The sequence below is a fragment of the Micromys minutus genome, assembly GCF_963924665.1.
Source record: "Micromys minutus genome assembly, chromosome: 27".
Taxonomy (NCBI): Eukaryota; Metazoa; Chordata; class Mammalia; order Rodentia; family Muridae; genus Micromys; species Micromys minutus.
Genome location: NC_137962.1, coordinates 6,891,941 through 6,913,846, shown reverse-complemented (window position 1 = coordinate 6,913,846; position 21,906 = coordinate 6,891,941). Strand labels below are relative to the sequence as shown.

Below are 21,906 nucleotides of genomic sequence, written 5' to 3'. Positions count from 1 at the left end.
TAACACTTAGGACAGACACTAGATATGGTGAGAAAAAAGAATTAGAGAAATATAGTTATATAAATATTCTTTTAAAAAACTGTGGGTGTGGTGTAGTGTTGTGTGGTATGATGTGTTGTATTTGGAAACCAAAGGTTGTTAGAATGTCTTTCACTGATTCTTCTGCTTATGCTTTTGACTGGTGTTACAGGCATATGCTGCCATGCTTGACTTTTCTGTGGGGTCTGGACATCTGAACTCAGCGCCTCATTTTTGTGTACGTGTGTGTGTGTGTGTGTGTGTGTGTGTGTGTGTGTGTGTGTGTGTGTTTCCCCCCTTTGGTTTTCAATGCAGGGTTTCTCTTTGTAGCCCTGGCTGTTCTGAAACTCACTCTGTAGACCAAGCTGACCTTGAAGTAAGAGAGAGATCTGTTTGCCTCTGACTCCCAAGTGCTGGGATTGATTAAAGGCATGCACTACCACTACCAGACTGCTAATTTCCTTCTTAGGTAGTGAACTGTTTGTTTGCTTTTGACTGAGGTAGGATCTCTGATAGCCTAAGTTGATCTTGAGCTGACTATGTCTGAAGTACTTTAGTGTACTTGTTGCTCCTGCTGAGGACCTGGATTTTATTCCTAGTACTCATGCGTTCTCTCAAAACCATCTGTGATTTTTATTTCTAGAGAATGTATCCTCAGTGAGCACCATGCATGTTTGTCTATGTCACAGAACAGGTGGGGAAGTCAGATTACAATAGTTGTTTTTTTTTCCTTCTCCCACCATGAGGGTCTTATAGATTTCCTGATCGATCTCCTGACTTTGACACACCCACACTTTTTTTTTCTTTTTTCTTTTTTCTTTTTTCTTTTTTCTTTTTTTTTTTTTTTTTGGTGACATGTTTTTACTGCGTGGTCCTAGCTGGCCCTAATTCATTATGTAGACCACCAGGCTGGCCTTATACTTACAAATCTGTCTGCCTTTCCCTCCATAGGGTTGGTTGCTCCCTACTTCCCACTGTAATTTTGAACTTTTGATATTTCTCTTGACTTTCTGGTTGCTAAGGCAAGCATACCAGGTTTATGTGGTCTTGGGGATTGAACCAAGGGCCTCAAGACTGCTAGGCAAGCATTGTCTCAACTGAGTCACACCCCCAGCATGCTGTGTCGCTCAAAAACATTTAAAGATTTAAAAGCAAAAGCATTCACAATAATTGTGTTCCTCTGTGCTGACTGTGTTATGTCTGCCACCCTCCAAACTCCCCAAGTCATGTCCTTTGAGTTTTCTTATGACAGTTGAAGCTTTGGTGTTGACAGTTATCTCTAAAGAACTTTTTACAAGGGTTTCCTCTCTTCTGGTCATCTCATTGTTTCCTCCTCTTGTTCTAGCTCAACAACTCTGTAAACTGGGTACTGTCAGAATTAAATTGCCCTGGTAAAACTCCACCTCACCCACAGTGGAAAGGCTGGTTGTGTGTGCCTCATAAGGTGTAAGAGTGAATGAGAAGATCAAGGAGAGAACGGTTTTTTAAGTTTGGGGGCAGGGATTAATTTTTCTCTGTATTCATTTCATACATATGTTAGTATCATTAGAAAACAAAGTTTGAGGGCCTTTAGAGCAGAAGAAAACTATGGAAAGTTTGGCAGCGTGTTTAAGAAAAAAATAGCATTTGCCTATATTTGATCAAGCTTCAGGCTTAATTTCAGCATTTTGGGTGCTTAGGGTGCTAGAGCTACCATACAAGGGAAACAGAAGACAGTTTACCTTGTGCCCTTGCTGTGTAGATTTATGCTCCGCATCATTTCAAGTTTGAATTTATGGTAGAATTAGCTCTTTCAAAGTTTTCATTAAACAAAATATTACAGTAGGTAGTTTGGGTGTGTGCAGTAGTGACAGTGGTAAGGTGTAGCTTTGTCTTGCTTACTGAGGGAAAGAATGTGCATCTGAATGGTGGTTGGAATTGAACTCCCTGACAAGTTTTTCATTTTTGTTTCATTAGAAGCAGCACTAAGAGGCCTTCTGGGAGCCTTGACTAGTACGCCATACTCCCCCACCCAGCATCTAGAGCGAGAGCAGGCTCTTGCTAAACAGTTTGCAGAGATTCTTCACTTCACACTCCGGTTTGATGAACTCAAGGTAGAGTCTGCAGATACACTTCTCGTGAAAATCTTGTCTTTTCATTGAATAGTGTGGGAAGGAACCTTTTAAAACCTGTATTTAAATGATTTCTATCCAACTGGATAGCTAGATTTGAAATGGTGGCTCTTTTAAAGTGGCAGCCAGCCAAGTTCACAGGAGTCAGTGTTCACTGAAGTCCAGGGAATTTGTAAGCAGAAAGTAAGCCTGAGTTCCTTCCTTCCTTCCTTCCTTCCTTCCTTCCTTCCTTCCTTCCTTCCTTCCTTCCTTCCTTCCTAATTATTTCAACTATTTTATACAAGACATTTCTTTTTTCTCCTTTCCCCACCATTTACTTTCTTTTTCCCCATTGATCATGTCATCTAGCTTTTTATTATATTTATACCTATAAATCTCATGTTGCAAGATGGGGGCAAGTAAAGAAACAAAACAGAACACCCTTTTCTTCCACAAGTCAGGGTTTCTCTGTCTTAAAACAGCTTTGGCTGTTCCAGAACTTGCTCTGTAGACTAGGTTGTCCTTGAACTCATAGAGTTCCACCTTCCTCTGCTACCTGAGTGCTAGAATTAAAGGCAAACAACTCCACCACCTAGCTTGCATTGTTTTGTTTTTAATTGAAGTCCTGAGTTCAAATTTTGAGACTTGAGTTTTCAGGATCTTGAATACTTTTCTAGAAAATGTAAGAGTTATGTTTCTAACTGTTTTACTTTTTATAGTATTATAGACAACTGTTAATTACAATGAATACATTGGGCACAAAAATGCAAAAATATAAAGTACATGCATATTTGTATGTAAATATCCTGTATACTATATATATATATATATACACTTTTATTCAAAACAAGTACTCTTACATCTGTTTTTTTTTTTTTTTTTTTTTTTTGGTTTGGTTTTATAATATCAATATTCCAATAATCAAGCTCTTAAGTATTACCTAAAGTTATTGAAAAGGAGGAATACATAATGCTCATAATTGGAAACCAGTCTATAGTTTTACAGTTAGCATGAATGCAGCCATGTGTGATAGTACACACCTTTAGTCCCAGCACGAGTGGAAGGCACATGCCCAAAGGTCTCTGTAAATTCAAGGTCAGCGTTCAATACATAGTGAGACCTTACCTCCAAGGTAAAAAAATGCACTGAATAGTTCAAAAGTACTACAGGCTTGTGTGAGTGTACCAGGCAGTTGTTAAAGTTACATGAGAGTGTTAGGTTACTAGTTCAACTAAATTAGATCTTCACCTGGCTTACATTAGCATTTGATATATAGCAGGTATCTTTCATACATTATAGTATTCTTTCATACATGTTCTCCCTCTTTAGATGACAAATCCTGCCATACAAAATGACTTCAGCTACTATAGAAGAACATTGAGTCGTATGAGAATTAATAACGTCCCGGTAAGCTTTTGCTATGAATTAGGTTTAGTGGTGGTAAGAATAACTTGATTTTATTCTTCTCTTTGTTCATTCATCTCCCCTCCCCTCCCACTCATTAGATAAGTTGTATGTTTGTTTGCTTTGTTTTTTTGAGACAAGGTCTTTACATAGCAGTGACTGTCCTGGAACTTACTATGTAGACCAGGCTCTCCTGGAACTCACTGAAATTCACTAGCCTCTCCCTCCAGCTTATTCAGAAGTTAAAGTTCATAATTATCAGCAACCATACTGTGAAAGGAGAGCTCAAACTATTGCAAACCATATAACACGTATTTTTTTCTCCTGCCTTTAATTTCTACAACTACTTCAATAAAATTGTATTTTGCCTTTATATCATTGATACTTTAAATCTCCTTGTATTTTTATTTTAATTGAGCAGAAAATTTTGCATGAATGGTTATGGTTACAGTGGTGAATCCTAAAAAAGATTGACCCAGAATGAGAAAATTAACTACCAAGTGGCTAGAGGTCATTTGCCTCATACTGATGAGAAAAAGTCATTTCTGGGCCTGTGCCTTGGCATCATACCGTCTTTCCTGGTTCCTTATGGCTATGAATCTCTTCTATCCTCCCAAAGTGTTTAATACTTTTCTTCTACTTTGATGGATTAAGATACTCTTTGTGTTTAGAGGACCCATGTTATGGTACTAGGTGTCAAAATAGGAGAAGTCACAGCACAACTTTATGCTCATGTTATTAGTTTAATGTAGATGTACTAGAGCTGTGTAAGTAGTGATAAAGGGTCAGGGAGAATTTTTAAGTTCCAAGGCAGCATTTATTGATATATTTATTGATACTGAAAAATCTCTATGAAATTGTTTTAAAATGGGCACCAGATTAGAGGTAAAGGGTGTCTCTGTTCTTAACACCAATTTGGGTTTATACAGACCATCTAGTGTGAAACTGATTACAGTATCTGTGTTGATTCTTTTTAAAATTTCCACCTGGTAAATAAAAACAACACTCAGTCTTTTGCCCTCTTTGCCATCTCTGTCTCTACACAAGAGCCCAAGGACTCTGGAGAGATCTTCAAACTGCCTTACACTCATAATAGTTATCTACAAAGTCAGAAGTTCTCAGTGAGATCACTCAGACTCGGGTTCCTGCCCATCTTGCCTTGTATCTCATCATCCTTTTTTTTTTTTTTTTGTTTATCTCAGAACCCATTTTCCTCTCTCTTTCAGTTAATTTGTAGGACATAACTTCTTTTCTGACTTTTTGGGATATTTACCTACTATTATGGGTTGGTTTTCCTTTCTTTATTAAACATTTACTTGATACTCCATTTAATACTCTAAATGGAGAATCAAGTAATTTGTATGGAAAATGCTAAATGTAAAGTAGCATTTAAGGCTCTCTACAGTCTCACATTAATTTACACTAGGTGCTGTCTGCTATTACACTGAATGTGTCAAAATCGGCTCTTTCAAGTCATTTTAAAAATGTATTTTCTTCTGCCGATAGAAATACATTGTTCATTTATATATACATTATCACTTCTAAAAGCCCAAGTCTTTAACAGTCCTCATTTTTCTTCTAGTCTGAGATTCCCTTCCTGTATTTTATCATGGTACTGGGTAGATCTTTGTGTTCTTTAGTTTTCCAGAGCCCTTTGAACAGTCTCTTGTGTAGTAAGATGTCCTGTCATCGTATTACAATTCCATAATACCATTTGCTATGTTTGAATAGATTGTTTTTCTTTTTAAACAGTTGCTTAATGTTATTTTCAGTCTCTTTAAAGAGTAGTTGAGTGCTATTTGAATACAAGTCTGAACTTAATTTTAAAGGTATTTACTAAGTTTGTTTAATAATATGTGAATTAATGTCAAATAATTTCCACACAGGCAGAAGGAGAAAATGAAGTAAATAATGAATTGGCAAATCGAATGTCTTTGTTTTATGCTGAGGCCACCCCAATGCTGAAAACTTTAAGTGATGCAACAACAAAATTTGTATCAGAGGTGAGTTGCTGGGGACCCTCTCTGCATTGATGCTCTTCCCTCGCTGCAGATGTGATTCCCATTCCTATCTTTAGACCGGCACCCCTAAATGAGATCTGCATGGGCACAGCTGCCTACTTGCTTTGTAGTTATTCTGCAGGTACTTTGAGTACCTAAGTGTGCTCTGATTGCCTTTTATAACCGTCCTCTTCTTCCTGTTTTCTCCTCACTAATAATAAGCAAAAATCTCAAGGATGATCATTTTAAGTTCCTTTCTGCATTGCTGTCATCTGGTCCACAAATCATTCTCCTGGATCCTCTGAAGTATATGATGATTGGGAAAACGTAACCCATGCTCCTGCTACGCACCCAGATCCAACTGCTGCCTCTTTACCTATTCTTATGTCTACTCTTGTTCTACTAAATTTCTTTCACGGCCTGGAGAGCTGGCCTGCCATTAAGTCTGATGATTTCAGTCTGATTTCTAGGACCATAAAGTAGGGGAGAGCAGACTACCCAAGTTCTCCACTGTGGCACAAGAGAATACCCACACACTCTAAGTAAGATGTAATAAAATGAATAAAGTTTCCCTTCAGGATAATCTTCATAGCTGAGCCCCTCACCTCCTGTATTTGAAAGGTTGTGCTTATTCTTGCTCACCCAACAGAAACCTCTTTTAAAGGCAGCAAGTTCCTGACTGTCTTTGTACATGGCTCTATCCCTCGATTGTGAAACAGTGATTAGAATCAGTCATTGCCTAGAAAATTATTAGAAATAAGAGCCAGATCATTAGCTGGTTTCTGAGGTTCTATAAAATTTTAAATTATTCTTAAGGATCACATTTTTTACTTTTACTTATTACTTCTTTTGTTCTCTCTGTCCACTTACAGAATAAAAATTTGCCAATAGAAAATACCACAGATTGCCTAAGCACCATGGCAAGTGTATGCAGAGTCATGCTGGAGACACCGTGAGTACGAGCTGAAGGGTTTCACCTCAGCAGCACTGCTAAAATGACTATTCTAAAACATATCCAAACCCAAACGTGGCTTTATGGAGAAAGAAATGAAGCTTATCCTAACCATCAAATGTTGAATGTATGAACAAAGTCAAAATAATTTGGCAGCTTACTCTATTTATTTTTGAAACATAGAGTTGGACTATGGGCACTTCAATTTTTCCCCCATCAGAACAGGAGTTTCATGATTTTGAGGGTTCCAGGGAAGATTCCTTTCAGAAGGCTTTACTTATATTTTGTTAGCCACATTCTCTCACACTTTAGTTTTCTCCTTGTTTGCTCACAGACCTGATTCTCTGAAGGCATTTGTGGTGCGTGATGGATGAGAGAGTTCTTATTAAAGACCTGTTGTTTTTGCATCACTGGTTCCCCAAAGTGCTCTCCCATGCACTGTGTTACTGGTGGACTCGGGGCAGGAGGACAGGCGCCCACCTCCTGCTAGATCAGTGAGCATTCTGAGTCTGGTCTACACTTTGCCACATTGTATTCTGTGTAGATCAGAGTCTTGTTTTCTTTTTACTAAATGAGACTGTATAATCGGATCCTGTAATATAGTAGATACACATAAATAGTAAACCTGCTTGCTCCGTTGAGCAAGTGACTTTTCTCATGATGCTAAGCATTCATTCCCAAACTCGTATTTCAGGATGATCTTTGCTTTCTCTGAATTGTAGAAGAGAAAATAGAATACCCTGGTGGGTACAAATATGGGGACCACAATATGAGGGTTGTAAGACTTCATGTTCATTTCCTCTCCCTCAGGGTCTTGTAGAGAAGGGATAATGTTGACATTCTTTTCAGAGATCCAAGTAGTCAGCATCAAGTGTGAGTATAGTCAGTTCATTATAGAGTTTGTGATATGCCTCACCCACCCAAATCTGCCTTCCAGGGAATACAGAAGCAGATTTACCAATGAAGAGACAGTGTCATTCTGCTTGAGGGTAATGGTGGGTGTCATCATACTCTATGACCACGTCCATCCAGTGGGAGCGTTCGCCAAAACTTCTAAAATTGATGTAAGTTTCCCGTTGCTCTGTGTGACCGCAAATTGTTCTCACACATGGAAATAATAAGGTTTTATTTAAAGAATAACAGGCTGGACTCAGGGATTCTGATCACAGTTTGTGATTTGGCTGTAATTTTTCTCCACTGTCCTGTATTTCTGGTTACTGGTTAGTATGTAGGTATGTTAGATGATTGAATGATGTTACTGATAGTGAGTGGTAATGGTATTTCTTTTTAGTATCTATAATTATTATATAAAGTTCATATCCTTTGCATAATAACCAAAGATAAGGTATATTTCCATATATTAAAAGTCAGCATTGGTGCTTCCTTAAGAAAGTAAAAGAGCCTATATTTTTTTATTTTGTTGTTATTGTTGCTTTTTCCTATTTATAATAGTTTATTGCTTTCTACTTTCATTATCTGCCGGAAATGAAATAGTTTCTATTAGAAATGAAGTGGTTTTTCTTGTTTCTCTGTTTACTCTTGAACATTCTAACCAGTATTTGGTGGGGATTATCTGATAATTACTACTTCAAGCTCTTAGCATTTTAGGTCTCAATTATGGATTGCTAGCTTTCATGTGTATCTGTCTTATATAACGAAAAACGAGTTAGCATTAGCTTATTCGTGTGTTAGCCATGTCCCAGGATTTTTACCTTGTTCCCGTGTCCTAGAATTTTCCATTCACTGCAGCAGCTTCTCTTTAGGAGATCAAGTAATACAATTCCTAGGCAGTGGTAGAGTATGAGACTGAACCCACACCTCTTCTTTCAGATTTATGCTGCCGTGTTTTTCAGACAACTAGACTGATCTTGAAATAAGATCTCCATTGAGTTTTTGTCCCTCTGAGTAGCCTGTAGAAGAGCCTACTGCCTGCCCATCAGTCAGTTTTACCAGCATATGTCTTCGCTTAGTTCATTAGTGGGAATGGGATTTCATTTTGACTGGTTGCATTCCCAGAAAGTTTTGCCTCACTGAAAGACTGAAAAGAGTAACATTTGCCAGCTCCACACCCAAGAATGATAAGTTAGCATTTCTAGTGTGCGCTTGCTTTAGTTCTGTAGTTAAGGTTCCAGTTTTAGTTTTGCCTCTTTTAAATGAATGTTATATAAACATTTACTTTTCTTTACTTTTTATCTTTTCTCCTCAGATGAAAGGGTGTATCAAAGTTCTTAAGGACCAACCTCCTAATAGTGTAGAAGGTCTTCTTAATGCTCTCAGGTGTGTATATATACTTAAGGATGGCAGAAAAATGTTTGTTAAGTGTGTAAATAGCACTTAAGAGACACTTTAGGAATGTTCAAGCCGGGGGTTTTGCTTATTGGTAATGTTGCTTCAAAGCAGCAATATAATATTGTATAATTAGGACTTTGTGTAGACAAATGACAATACCAGCTTTGTTTCTTGGCTCAAAATTTTGCTCTACTGTTTGCCCTTTAGAAGCAGGATTGCTTCTTGTAACTTTAATGCATGTTAATTCACAAACATGGGAAAATTGAAAGAAAAATCATGTAACCTGACTGTGTGTAGCTTCCTAGTGTTTTTTTCCTACACATATAGAAAATCATAGCTCTGTAATTTGCTGCCTGATGACTGAACAATACAGAGTTCTATGGTAGTTCCTTTTCTCTTGAGTAACCAAGTGACACTTCTGTATTCGTGGCCCCATGTGTGCATTACCTTTGTTTTGAAGACTCATTGTTGATTTAGTTACTGAAGCTTCTACTGTGCTGCAGGACATCATTTTAAGTGAATACCGTCATGCTTTATAACACACTGGCACAGAATCGACTTAAAAGAATTTCACAACCTAGAAGCTAATTTTCTATACTTTATTATTTGAGGTTTAAGCAAAAAATATATTAACATAAAAATATTTATATCATAAATCAAAATGTTAATTCATTTCAGCTGAGTGGAGGTTTCACCCAGCTCTTCTGGAAAGTGCTGTGTGGGCAGTTTCAGCCTGAATAAAGGAGATCTACGATAGATGGACATTGGCATGACAAAAGCTTAGTTTAATTAAATCTGTGTACTCTCAGGGTATGGAGGCCACACACACAATGCTAAGAATTTTTTTTTTCTTTCTTTTGCATTGCAAACTACATTTTAAACTTAGCTATGTATGAGCCTCTTTATATTCTTTCTGGATAATATCTGTGTTTCAGTGTGTCAGAAAATCTATTATGAAATATATTGCTAAAAATTAGGAATAAATAGCCTTGTGTGGCGGTACCTTTTAAACCCAAAGGCCAGCCGAGTTTACTTTGTGAAAGCCTATCTCAAAAACCCAAAACAACTTCATGGTAAAGGAGGTTCTGAAGGGTTTTAGTATTTCTTATGTTACTTTAAAGGAAGCATGCTACAAGAGTTGTTGAGGACTCCTGCAGTACAGTGCTGCCTTTAGAACTGATGTGTGGGGTTAGTTCAGTCTCTTTTTCAGTGTTAGAGCCAAGTGGGGGCAGTAGTGTCGAGTGCGGGACTGAAGTAAAGTGTTTCCACTGGAGACAGTGCTGAAAAAAAGCAGAAGTATCTGTTAATTTTATTAAGTTGTAAGGAAAGCTCTTGAACCTCATTGTTGATAGTACGCATATTCTGTGTTTGGCTCTTTTTTATCTGGGTTTTGTGATGCTAGTGGTTGTGCTTTATGGAGTTCCAGATCACTGCCTCTGGAGTCTCTTTCCTTGGATCTGAGTAGAGACTCAGGCACTCTCATTTCATGGCTAGTACTTCTTAAAACACTGCTAAAGCTAAGACATCAGAGCCTAGTACAGCTTTCTCATAACAACCAAAACCAAACAAACTTCTTGCAAAATTAATGACCAAAAGATATTTGAATGGAATTATATTTGTATATATGTCTTGAATTGTTTATGCAGTACCTTCTACTTTTAGTATGATAAAAAGGGGAAGCAATGATTCACTAATATTTTTTAATAGATATCTGGGACAAACTCTCTTTACTCATGAGAGGGAGAAGGAGTTGTGAGTCTGAGTGTAGTGCTCCAGTACTTGCTTCTTTGCTGAACTTCACATAAAGGTAGAAATTGTTTTCCTGTAGAGAAGTCACGTGCACTCGAAAGGGGACTTGGGTTTTGTGCACAAAGGATAGTAAACCCACTGTGTGTGCTTTGCTCATTCAAAGTCAGTGTGGTTGTTGCCTTTGCTGAGTGGTGGTGCAGCAACTCTGGCATGGTCTTCCATGGTAGGAATGCCAGAACTGCCTGGAGCATGACCACATTCCACAAAGACAGTCAGGGAGTATAAGCATTGCTGGCTGCTCTGCGGTAGAGACTTAACTGTCTACATTCCTTAGTTACTCAGTAAAGGAAAGGGGAAAGAAGCCATAGAAATGGGTGACATCTATTTCCTGAAACTGAATAGGGTAATATTTGGCCATATATGCTTTGTCAATCTAAATGAAACAGAACAGTTTCCCCATCACTACCATTTCATTAAGTATTCCTCTTTGGCAGTGATTCTCAACCTGTGAGTTGTGATCTCTTTGGCAAACCTCTCATTCACAAAACTACTTATGATTTATATAACAATAGCAAAATTACAGTTATGATGTAGCAGTGAAAATGATATAGCAATAAGGTTGGGGGTCACCACAACATGAGGAATTGTATGAAAGGGTCACAGCATAAGGAAGGAACCACCCTTCTATAGACTTCCTTTCCAGTGTCACACCTAACTTCCCTCCAGTTATTTACTGGACACTCATTATGTACCTGACACTACAGTATCTCTTCAGTGAGAACAGTTTGGAAGTGACTGCTGAGAAACAGTTCATGCTAGGTGTGTGATAAACATATCTGTCTCTTCATTACAAAGATTAAAGATAGAATCTTTACTCTTAAAACTTATTCAGAATGAACTGAACTGTTGTTTAAATTTCTTTAATATATATTGTCTATCTATTTAAAATGATCTAGTGTTTGAAAGTTGTGTAAAATGTTTATCGGCTAAATCAACCTATTTGAATTATCTTCTGAATACATTCCACATCCAGGCATTGCAAACCTCTGTCTATTGCTGACCAGGTCCAATTTTAGGAATCTCTTACTCCTTAGTAGCAGCTCCTCACCTGAAAGTCCTGTAGGTTCCCCAGCTCTTACTCAGCATCCTGTCACTCCTTTCATTGTTCTTGACTTCCAGAGCCCTACCCCTGAGCTAGTTCTAGTTAACCTTTCTTACACTTTGCTCTCAGGCCTTCTCTAAAGATAGCTCCCAGTTGTCCTTCTCCTGTTGGGTAGGTGTTGTATTATTTAAAGAGTCAGTGTTTAATTTTAAAATTGAATATATCATCTTGTTGCATTCAAGTTTGGACTTACACACTTATTAAAAATGCACCTACCGGGAAATATGGTACTTAGAAAATGTAAGTATTGTAGGGTACTATTTTTATATAACACAGAGTGAAGCTGTAAGGGATGTGAGTAAAATCTTAGAGTTTGAAGGATGTTTTCTAGAATAGCAACATAAAGTCTTCCATTATGCCAAGAAGGAAACCTCAGATAATTCCTGAACCAACTTAGTATTTTCCAATGCATCCTTTTAAAATATGATTTTTATTCTTTGTGAATTTTAGACATGCATCCAGTGGTTATTCCACTCCCCACTCTTCCCCTTCCAATACTACTATTATGTGAACATTAAATTTTGAATTTTATATGCTAAAACTGAATATTGCCTATTGTTTTCTCTTTCTCTCTTAGTGATCTAAAAATCTAAAAAAGAGTGTATGTACTTAATTCACATGCTGTGCAAAAATAGTCTGTATTTGGGTCAGGAGCCATAATTTGCCAACATGTAGGATAAATCTGTTATTGTCTTATCAATGAGAGGTCGCTAATTGTTTCAGACTTTTGGCTAATCATTTCAAAGAGGTGCTTATAACCAGGCAAACAGCCCCTGGCTGCTCCGGTTGGATGCAGGAGAGAAGTAGTATGAGCCTGATCAGGATTAAAACTGCCATCCTGATTGACCAGCTACTCATCCTGGCATATTCCACGACCCATACAGACTTTTCACTTCCTAACATTGTTCACTCTATTTTGTATAGGTACACAACTAAACATTTGAATGATGAGACTACCTCCAAGCAAATTAGGTCCATGCTGCAGTAAGAGCTGAGGAGCAAGCCCCTGCTGCAGATGGAGCACACAGTGTTCTTCAGTGACTGATGCAGTCTTAGTGAATGCCATTAAATCTTATTCTTGCTTTGGTTTCTTTCCTCTGTTCCTCTTCCCACTTTTTTAATCATGATCTTGTTCTTAAGACTTCTTTTCTGTGCCAAAATCAGTAAAGTTATACTTTGAAAGGGATTTTGTCCTTTCAAAACAGGCCATCTAAGGCAGCTAATTACGCATTGCATTGAAGTCTCTACTGAGAAAAGTTCTGTGACTTGAACTAAATATTTTTAAATGTGGATTTTTTTTGAAAACTAATATTTAATAATGCTTCTCCTGCATGGCAAAACTGCCTATTCTGCTATTTAAAACCCTCATAAATTTATTTTCTACTGCCGCTTTTTCATGTGCAGCCAAAATGAAAATGTTTAAATTAACTGTGTTGTACAAATGGTACCCAACACAAACTTTTTTTAAATTAGTAAGACTTCTGTTTAAAGGTTTAAGTTTGCATTTTGACTTTTTTTGTAAGATTGTATGTTGTGTGTTTAACCTTTATTAACTAACGTTAAAAAAACTGTGATGTGTGCGTAGATTATTACGTATGCATGTTCATGTTTAAGAATGGCTGTTGATAAAATAAAAATCAGCTTTCCTTTTTCTAAGTGTGGCTTGGTTTACTGAGGTTTCTGGAAGTTTCCCCTGTATATATTTCTGTGGAATGCATATACACATTACATAATTTTTTCTCTCTTAGGCAATAGTATGTCCTTTTCAGTTGTTTATCTTTGTCTATGTACATAAGTTGAACTGCTTTTAAAACTGTTGTGTATAAGATGACCAGTGATTGTGTCACTAACCTGACTTGTGTTCTGATTTAACCTCTGTGAGCGCAGTCATAGAAGGAAAACCGTGCTTTCTCAGCTCCCAGTTTCAGGAGTAGAAGGGCGGCTTCAAGAAGCACAGGGACTCTCAAAAGCAAGAGGAGCCCTTGACGCTGGAGGACAGTGAGCAATAAGCCTACGTCCAGAGGGAGTAAGTGAGAGACTGTGATCTCACTAGTGCTAGGAAGTGACCGTGTGTGTCAACCTAAGATAAAGCCCGAGTCAGTGAAATTTATTTTGGTTGAGAGAAGCTGCTTGAAAGTTGTCTCATTCAGCCTTGTCTGTGGTTTAATGACATGGAAGATGATCTCAAGCTGCCCTCTGGACCTTCTCCATCAGAGCGCCAGATTGTGGTGCACACAGCACTTGGTGATAAAGTTCCTGTTGACTTCTCTGGCCTGCTTACTCATGTCCCATTTCATACCTTGTTCTCCAGCCAAGCTTAACGACTTGCTGTTTGCAGATTGTTCCATGTAGTGTTGCTTCATAACTGATCTGGCTACAACCTGAACCTGGTCTTCTCTGCTTCATGTCTGTCTGACCAACACCAGCTTTCATCTTTCAAAAGTCAGCTTCTTTTACTTCCTCCAAAAACCATTTACATGACATTGACCATGTCTTTTAGGAGTCTTCTAACAGTATTACAATAGGCTTAACAGTGCACTCCACAAAAGGTGATGTCTGTCTGGAACCTGTACATATGGCCTCATTTCGAAGGACATTTTTGGGTGAATGTAAGGACCTTTGGATGACATCGTCCTGGATTAGAGTGGGCCCTAACTACACTGACAAGTCCTTTTAAGAGAAAAGAAGGGGAAACAGACACTGAAGGTCCTGGGAGCATAGAGGCAAAGGTAAACACATGTCTTGAAATTTCCTGGACCACAAAAGCTAGAAGAGGGTCATGGAATACTTTACATCAGAGCCTCTGGAAGGAACCCACCCTGTTGCTGTTTTTATTTCAGACTTCTATTATGATGAAAAAAATAAGTTTCTATTCTAAGCCACCTAGTTTGTGGTAAATTTGTTACATTCAACCTAAGCATTGTATACAACTGTCTCACAAAACAGCCTGATACATCACTACACTCTTATATCTTCTCGGATACTTATGAGAAGTTACAGTGTCTAGATGCTGCAGAGACTGAGAACTTGAGAGAAGAGCCATGTCATATTTCTTCAGTGTCCCCCAGCAAAGATCTTGCATAGTACCTAAATACGGAGAGCTGCCAAGTGCGGAATTGAGTGAGTGAGTGATACTGATAAATGACACAGATGTAGTGATCCTGCTGTGGCCTTTCAGGTACCATGGTGCACACTCTGCATGATGAAGATTAGGTGGGCAAACAAAATCGTTAACTCTAGCCTAGGGGTCAGCAGCCCGGTCGGTGGGCCAACTCACCTCCTCTGTACCTACACAACCTGTGAATTAAGAATGATTTTTAAAACGTGGGGGGAATAGAAGATAACATGTTTTTCTAAAAGTTGAAAAATATTTTGTAGCATGAGAAAAGTCTATGAAATTCAAACTGCAGTGTTCATAAATAAAATTTTATTGAACATAGCCTCCTCATTTGTATATATATTATATATGGCCATTTGTTCATTGTAACATTGAAGTACGACAAAGATTGTATCAGAGGCTTAAAGTATGTACTGGCCCTGCACAGAATTCACTGGTCCTTTTCCTTGAGAGAAGAGCAGGTTTATTTGACAGCCTGGGATCATAGGGACACACTGCTGCTTTGTTGGAGGAGCTGCTTCTGGGGAATGGGCTCAACCTCAGATCTGATACTTTCCAATCACAAGATCCAAGGGGCATGTTGGCATGTTCTGCCTTTTTTTTTTTTTTTTTTTTTTTTCCTCTGCTTACAAAGCTGTGTTCAGAGTGAATGATTCTGTGGCTGGACATAGCACAAGCCCCAGCAAAGGGTCTCCTTGTCCACTGCTAGGGGCAGATACTACTCTGAAGCTTGCCTCCTTTTGCCCCTATGGTTTTCTTAAAGGATGCTTCTATCAGCATATATTCCAGCCTATTTTTAGACCATTTGCTCCTGGTTAGAAACAGTGGAGTAAGCTGGCATACCTTTTACCAAAGCACACGCGGGAGTGTCTTCATCCTTCAATCCCTTGGCGTGGACTCATGGTGCTTTCAACTTCCGTATCCTTACTTTACAAAGATTTAGATTAACTTTCTGGGCCACCAAGATGGCTGCAAAGTATTTTAGACTTATTAACATGATTAGCATCTGTGTGCTCAGACCTTAAGTTTCTGAGTTGAAGTACTTTTCCAAGTTTGAAATGACATTCTGGTTTTATTTGAGATTTTAGTAACTGGCACACCAGAGATTCTGAAAGGAATAGCCCTTCAACTGATTGTATAAGCACAGATGACAGTAAAGACCTGTAGATTCAGAACCCTGTGACCCAAGGTAGCCCCGTGCAGGACTACCTCAAAAACACTGAAGCATTTTGCGGTGTTTGTGAGGTGGAACCCAGGGTCTTTTGCATGCTAAGCAAGTACTCCTTCACTCTCCCAGTTCCTGCAGCCTTTTAAGTGGCACGCTTCAGTGAGTGACATGCTGCTTCGTGGAGCAGGGTAACCATCTTTAGGTAAGGTGTACCCTTCCATTGCCATAATCTGTGTCCTAGGATGACAAAGATGAGTTTCCTGCGTGTATAAGGGTTTTCTGAGAAGTCCATAGTGAAAATAGTATAGCTTTTGTAAGTCAAGTGGGCCTGGGCTGCTTGTATATCCCTTGAGCCACTTTAATGCCACTGAGGGTGTCATTTCCTTGACTATTAAGTAGAGTGGTGTTCATGAGCATCTTGAGAGTTGGTGCTGCTGTGATGTTACTATAGAGATAGTGTTTCTGGTACAGAGCCTCGAGGCACACACCAAGGTACAGGTGTTTACACCTGAGTCCAAAGAAGTGGTGAGTTCGCTTTTTGGCATGTTAGGCATTTTAAGTATGCAAATTCTTTCCAGTCTGACTCAACGCTTTAAAAAAATAATTATGTGTATAAGTATTTTGCCTGCATTAAGTGTACCATGTACACTGATACTCAAGCCAGAAGAGGGCATCAGCTCCCTTGTAATTGGGGTTACAAATGGTTGGAAGTGCGTGTTGAGTACTGAACCCAGGGCCTCTGCTATTGAGGATAATGAGGGCTTTAAATAAGCTGTTTCTGATCTGAGATAAGCCTACCCTGTGGTCCATTCCTGCTAAGGAAGCAGAGCTGTTTGATGAGTTTGCTTGATAGGTGCAGACCCAGGGGCTATTCATCTCTTAGGATGCTGTTTCTTCCTATCACCGTCTTCTGGAATCTATTATCCAGCACAGTTAAGGAAGTGATCATGTGAGGCTTGCTCAGTCCCTGATTTTTCTGGGTGGTCAGTTTCTCCATTCCTAAGAATTGGTCAGGTACTGCTATATTCCCAGTGCTTTGACATTAGCACACTAGAGTGTATGGTACCATGGAAGATGCCAAAGGCTGTGGGAAAGCTCAAGACAATTGAAAAGGCAGTTTGCAACTTAGGGCTCATTAAAAAGTTATCTTGTGAGCCAAGACAGGAAGGAGAGATGGCAGCCTTCTGTGGAGAAGGATCCTGGGGAAGGCAGCCAACAGCTGAGAACAGGCCAGTAGGTCTGAAGCTGAGGGGAAGAAGGGAGGTGCAGCCAAGAGGAATGGAGCAGAACAGAGAGCCTTTAAGGCCATTTGAAACAGGCTGTGCCTCTAAGGCATCAGGAAAGAAATGATATGGTCTATTTGAAAGGCTTCATTCCAGCTATCCCAAGAGATGGGAAACAGAAGCAGGAGCCAGTTAAGCAGTTGGTATCATTGAGGCAAAAACTGATGGTGAGTTTGTTGGCAATCTGTGTGAGAAGCAACCAAGATTGGAATGGGATTTGAATATCGGGGCAGTGAGGGCCAAAATGGAGAATAAACTTGGCCTGGGTACCTGTGAGGATGGGTAGAAATGAGAAATAGGTTGAAGAAGTTACTAGGTTGAGCAGGGACAACTCATAGGGGCATGAGAGGGCCTGTGGAGTAAGCAAGAGGTTTGCAGGAAGACAGCTGGGTAGCCCAGATAGGGGATGAACCATAGTGCAGGTTCTAGACACACACACACACAGTGGAGGGCACCCTTGGAGAATGTAGGTTTTACCAGAAAACGGTCTGTCACAGAAGAATCTTGTAGAGAGAAGCTGAGAGTGACTCAGGTATTGCATAATTAACAAGGGAGACTGAGAAGAGCCTGGTCTACCAGGGAAGGACACAACTCATTTTTTCTTGACTTCTCTCCTGACTGTCCCATGCTCTGACACTGTATAGTCTTCGGTGCAGTTGACTGGAACCTGAGTAGCTTGTCCCATTATGTTAAAGGTGGATCAAAAGAGGCCAACATAGAAAATGCAAGGCAGGACAGCTTGTCCAAGTCCTGTGTTACCCTGAAGAGCTACTTCTCTGTGTGGCCTCAAACACCTTGCACCATACAATAACAACACTCTTGTAAGCATGTCAGAGTTTACAAAGTTCTTGTGCTGATGAATTACCACGAATCTCCTTTTACAATGGCAGGTTTTACCTGAGTATAGATGGGACTGTGCTGCCTAAGATAACAGCCAAACTTCTGCAGCCAGCCTGCACTGCTCAGAAAAGTCCTGACGGGATACCAGTGAAATTCTGTCATCAGCTGACTAGAGAGGGTCAGTGACATCCTAGGCTGCCAGGCCTCTTCAGGCACTGTCCTAGAAAGCCAAAGACTTCGGTCAGCAGATAGCTGCAGCCCTGAGGCATCCATACAGTGCAGAAAGCTGAGGCACCACTGTAGGGTCCCAGGTGAGCTGGCACCCAGACTTCTCCAGCCCCAGCCCACAGCCCTGCACCAGGCTTAGGATGAGGACCACATCCTCACTCTTCAGAGCACAGAGTACTCCTGTTGGGAGAGGAGAGGTGGTTTCCTCCATCCGATTACAGTTGTGCTCCAAGATGCTTGCTACCTGCAAGAAACTACTCAGAAGGATAGCAGGGACCACCTAGGCCTTGGGTGGTGGCATCTACCCTCAAGCAGCAGTCAGGAGCCTCTGCTTCCTGTCTACAACCAAGTTGTGGTTTGGGGATTTGTGCTTATGCATCCTTCCCTTAATCCTGGGTGTTGTACAACGCCATTTCTACTCCTGTGCACATCCTTTGACTGATGCTGGCTGTAATGAAGCATCCCTTGCACTCCCCAGGGCCTTCCAGCCTTTGCTGTTCTGCCTGGCTGCCCACCATGACACCTGTGGATATATGATCTTATTTCCAGTATTGCCCACCATCGATGGAGGAGTTGGGTGGATGGGACATCCTCTCACCCTTCACAGTCTCGGGCTTGGCAGAGAACATGAGTGAAATGGGCGTGTAAGGTACTTCAGGATGCAGGACAAAGTGGGATCCTCAGTAAGAGGCTGCTCAGAGCTGCAGGCTGCAAGGCCAGACCCAGAGCCTGCTCTCTGGAGTAGGGGCTGCATGAATGAGTTGTAGGAATGACGATCAGATCCTTCTACAAAGCTGCTCCATCTGTTCCACATCTCCCTGAACCCCCTACACTCCAGTACCCCCTTGTGGTTCTCACCAGCTCCAGTTCCTCAGATAGGATTTGTCTCTCTATGGACTGGGCCAACAGGCAATGCTGGGGTTCACTCAGTGCTGAGAGACATAAGGAGGGGGATTACCAAGTAGAGGTCCCAGGTAGCTCTATTGTGTTTTCTGTGGACTCTGGAGGGAGGACTGCACCTCAGGGGTCCCTTGCTGAGGAGAAACTTAGTTCTGGAACCTGAGCTATCTTTCACCAAGATTCTAAAAGGTAGAAACTACATCCCCCTGGACAGTGTCCGTGGAGCTGACAACAAATGTCAGACAGGGTTTTCACATGTATAAGCTGTCCCACTGAGAGTGGTCTTGAGACTTGATCGAGACTGCTCAGACTGCCATTAATGCAGACCCAAGACACCACACTAGCAGCCCAAGCTTCAGCCTGGGGTCCTCCTTCCTGTTCACCCTTCAGAGTCTGCCTTCAACCACCGACCCTCACTCTTACCTGCTAGGGCTCCAAGTATATAAAGGATATCCCTGCCCTTTTAGCATGACAAGGTGCTTGTAGAGTCTTGGAGGATGCTTAAGACACAGCCTCCAGGGCCCTCCAGCTGTGCCAGCAGCCCCGTGTCCAGAACCTGTTCCAGCTGCAGGGAAAGGGTATAAGAACAGGTCCCTGACCATTCAAGGAGTCGCCCCCGCCTCTGGAAACCCACTAGTATGCAAAGAGCCTGAATTTGGGCTGAGCTTGGCTGAACCAGCTTTTTTCTAACTGGGCGGGGTGACAGGGGTCTGGACCTCAGGGTCTGATACAGTAGCAGACCCTAAGGCATGGCAGTCCGTACAGAGCCTGCCTTACATTCCCAGAAGTGTGGGAGCCTCAGTGAAGCCTTGTCTGCTGTGAACATGCCACCATGCTCTGTTCCTGCCTACTTGGCCCTCCCTCTGTCTGGCAAGTAGGTCATCACCGTGTCCCCCAGCTACCACAGTACTACTCGTAGTAGCTCCTGTAGGGCACCTAGCAATGTGGCCCGTCGCTCTGAGGACAGTGTGACCAGGTCCTACAACTGGCTATCTGCTTGGTCCCACAGGCTGTGGAAGTTAGACTCCTCTCCTGATTCCTGGCTGAAGGCTAGACCTGTAGAGACCAGATGGACAGCCACTTAGTTTTATGCCAGGCACTTTTGCAGGGGTCCTTTGTGTTCCCAGCGTCTCCAGAAATCCAGTGACACAGGAGTGACCATGTGCAGCTCTCCCACATGAACCGTGCCGTATATACTCACCTCATTCCTTCCTCTGCACCTTTACCAGACATCTGCAGGGCGTCTTGTCCAATCCAGGCAACCACAAATCTCAGCCAGCCTTCCCACCTGCCACTTCATTGCCTTCCTATTTTCCCTTCCCCCTGGCTCACTTTACTTTTTCAGGTGGAGTCCTCCACAATGACCTAGGAACACCACATAGCATCTGGGGATCATAGAACCATGTCAGGGCGGTCACCAACCCTGGCAGTCACTCACCTACCCTGGTGTTCCTGTAGAGCTTTCTTTCAGGGAAGTAAAGGACAGCTGCATGTGGCCAAGCAGGGACAATACAAAGAAGAAAGGACATCTGGTCAGGGGGGCTGTGTCTCCCGTGTGCTAGACAGCAGGGGTGGGACTGGGTTGGGATTCTGCAGGGTTACCCTACGGGGCATCCTAAAGCAGCCCAACCCCTGCTACAGAGAGTGCTGCAGGGACATGGCCGGCTCCTGAACTCATGCTTTTCCTCCCATGGAGACAAAGAAGCTATCTCCTCTGCCACCTTCTCCCACTCAAGGCCACACCAAGAGATCCGGTGGCCAGGGTGAGTGCCGAGAGCTGGTGCCACCCAGGCAGTTTCCAGACATGGGTGGGGCAGCAAGGTCCACCACTTCTCTGCTCATTTTCTGACTACACATATGCAGAGAGACTGTTCCAGTGGGGTAACAAGGGCCCTTTCTTTTGCAGAATTTGGCCCTTCTGCAGAGCAGGCAGGGACAAGCTAGGTCCCCGGCATGACCTCAGCAGCGTTCTTTTAAAGTCGGGTCTTTTTAGATGACCTGACCGGCAAGCGGCTCAGCCAGTGGGAAGAGGGAGGTAGGACCTTCTTTCCTTCTTTCAGCTTCTTGCTGCTTGCTGACATGTCTGCTGGTAGGGGGTGGCTGGTGGGGAGCTTACCCCAACTGTCTTCTCCCACTAGCTGTAGAACCCTGTAGGCCAGAGTGCTGCCCTGTGAGATACTCACCATCTTCTCTGTGTCCACGTGGCTCTGTCCCTGGACCTGTGAGGGAGGCAGGGAGAAAAGGACAGCAGGCCTCCAGCGTCCAGAAGCTTCAGGAATAGGGTTTGGGTCTTAAGATTCTTGGAGGGCTGGCTTCACAGGTAGGCGAAGGTGAGGCCAGACAGACCCCCATGTGTAGCAAGAACACAAACTATGCTTGCATAAAAGGTGTTTCTAGAATACAACCTAAGGCATTCAGAACTCAAAGAGTGCACCTGGCTTGGTCAAGTTCTAAGAACTCACATAGCAGAGGCACTAACACGCCCTGTTCTATTACCTGTGTCACACTCATTTGTGGACACTCACTTGGAAAATGCTGAGGTGCAGGTATTGGGGCTGGACTATCCCAATGGCCATGAAGACCCTTTCACCCATTTTCCACATAGCAGCCAAGGCTTAAAGAAGTGAAGGCATGGGAGGAAGTTGGCCCTGAAGCTAGGCCTTCACGTTTTTCTGCCTACTTCTGCCCACTCCCTCAGGAGGGAG

At 41.5% G+C, this 21,906-nt stretch overlaps 1 protein-coding gene across 5 annotated transcripts in view; it reads left to right on the top strand.

Annotated features, from left to right (window-relative positions):
• Positions 1–21,219, top strand: part of CYRIB (CYFIP related Rac1 interactor B) — a 93,294-nt gene extending 72,075 nt beyond the window's left edge. For 3 of the 5 annotated variants that reach the window (XM_080939774.1, XM_080939775.1, XM_080939773.1), the window contains 7 exons: positions 1,975–2,111; positions 3,438–3,515; positions 5,399–5,515; positions 6,385–6,464; positions 7,402–7,528; positions 8,671–8,741; positions 21,108–21,219. In XM_080939774.1, coding sequence (XP_080795900.1) covers positions 1,975–2,111; positions 3,438–3,515; positions 5,399–5,515; positions 6,385–6,464; positions 7,402–7,528; positions 8,671–8,741; positions 21,108–21,198 — 701 coding nt within the window. In that variant the 3' untranslated portion in view covers positions 21,199–21,219. Of the gene's footprint in view, positions 1–1,974; positions 2,112–3,437; positions 3,516–5,398; positions 5,516–6,384; positions 6,465–7,401; positions 7,529–8,670; positions 8,742–12,588; positions 15,068–21,107 lie in introns of those variants that run through there. The other 2 variants (XM_080939777.1, XM_080939776.1) reach the window with 1 other exon arrangement.
• The last annotated feature ends 687 nt before the right edge of the window (positions 21,220–21,906 follow it).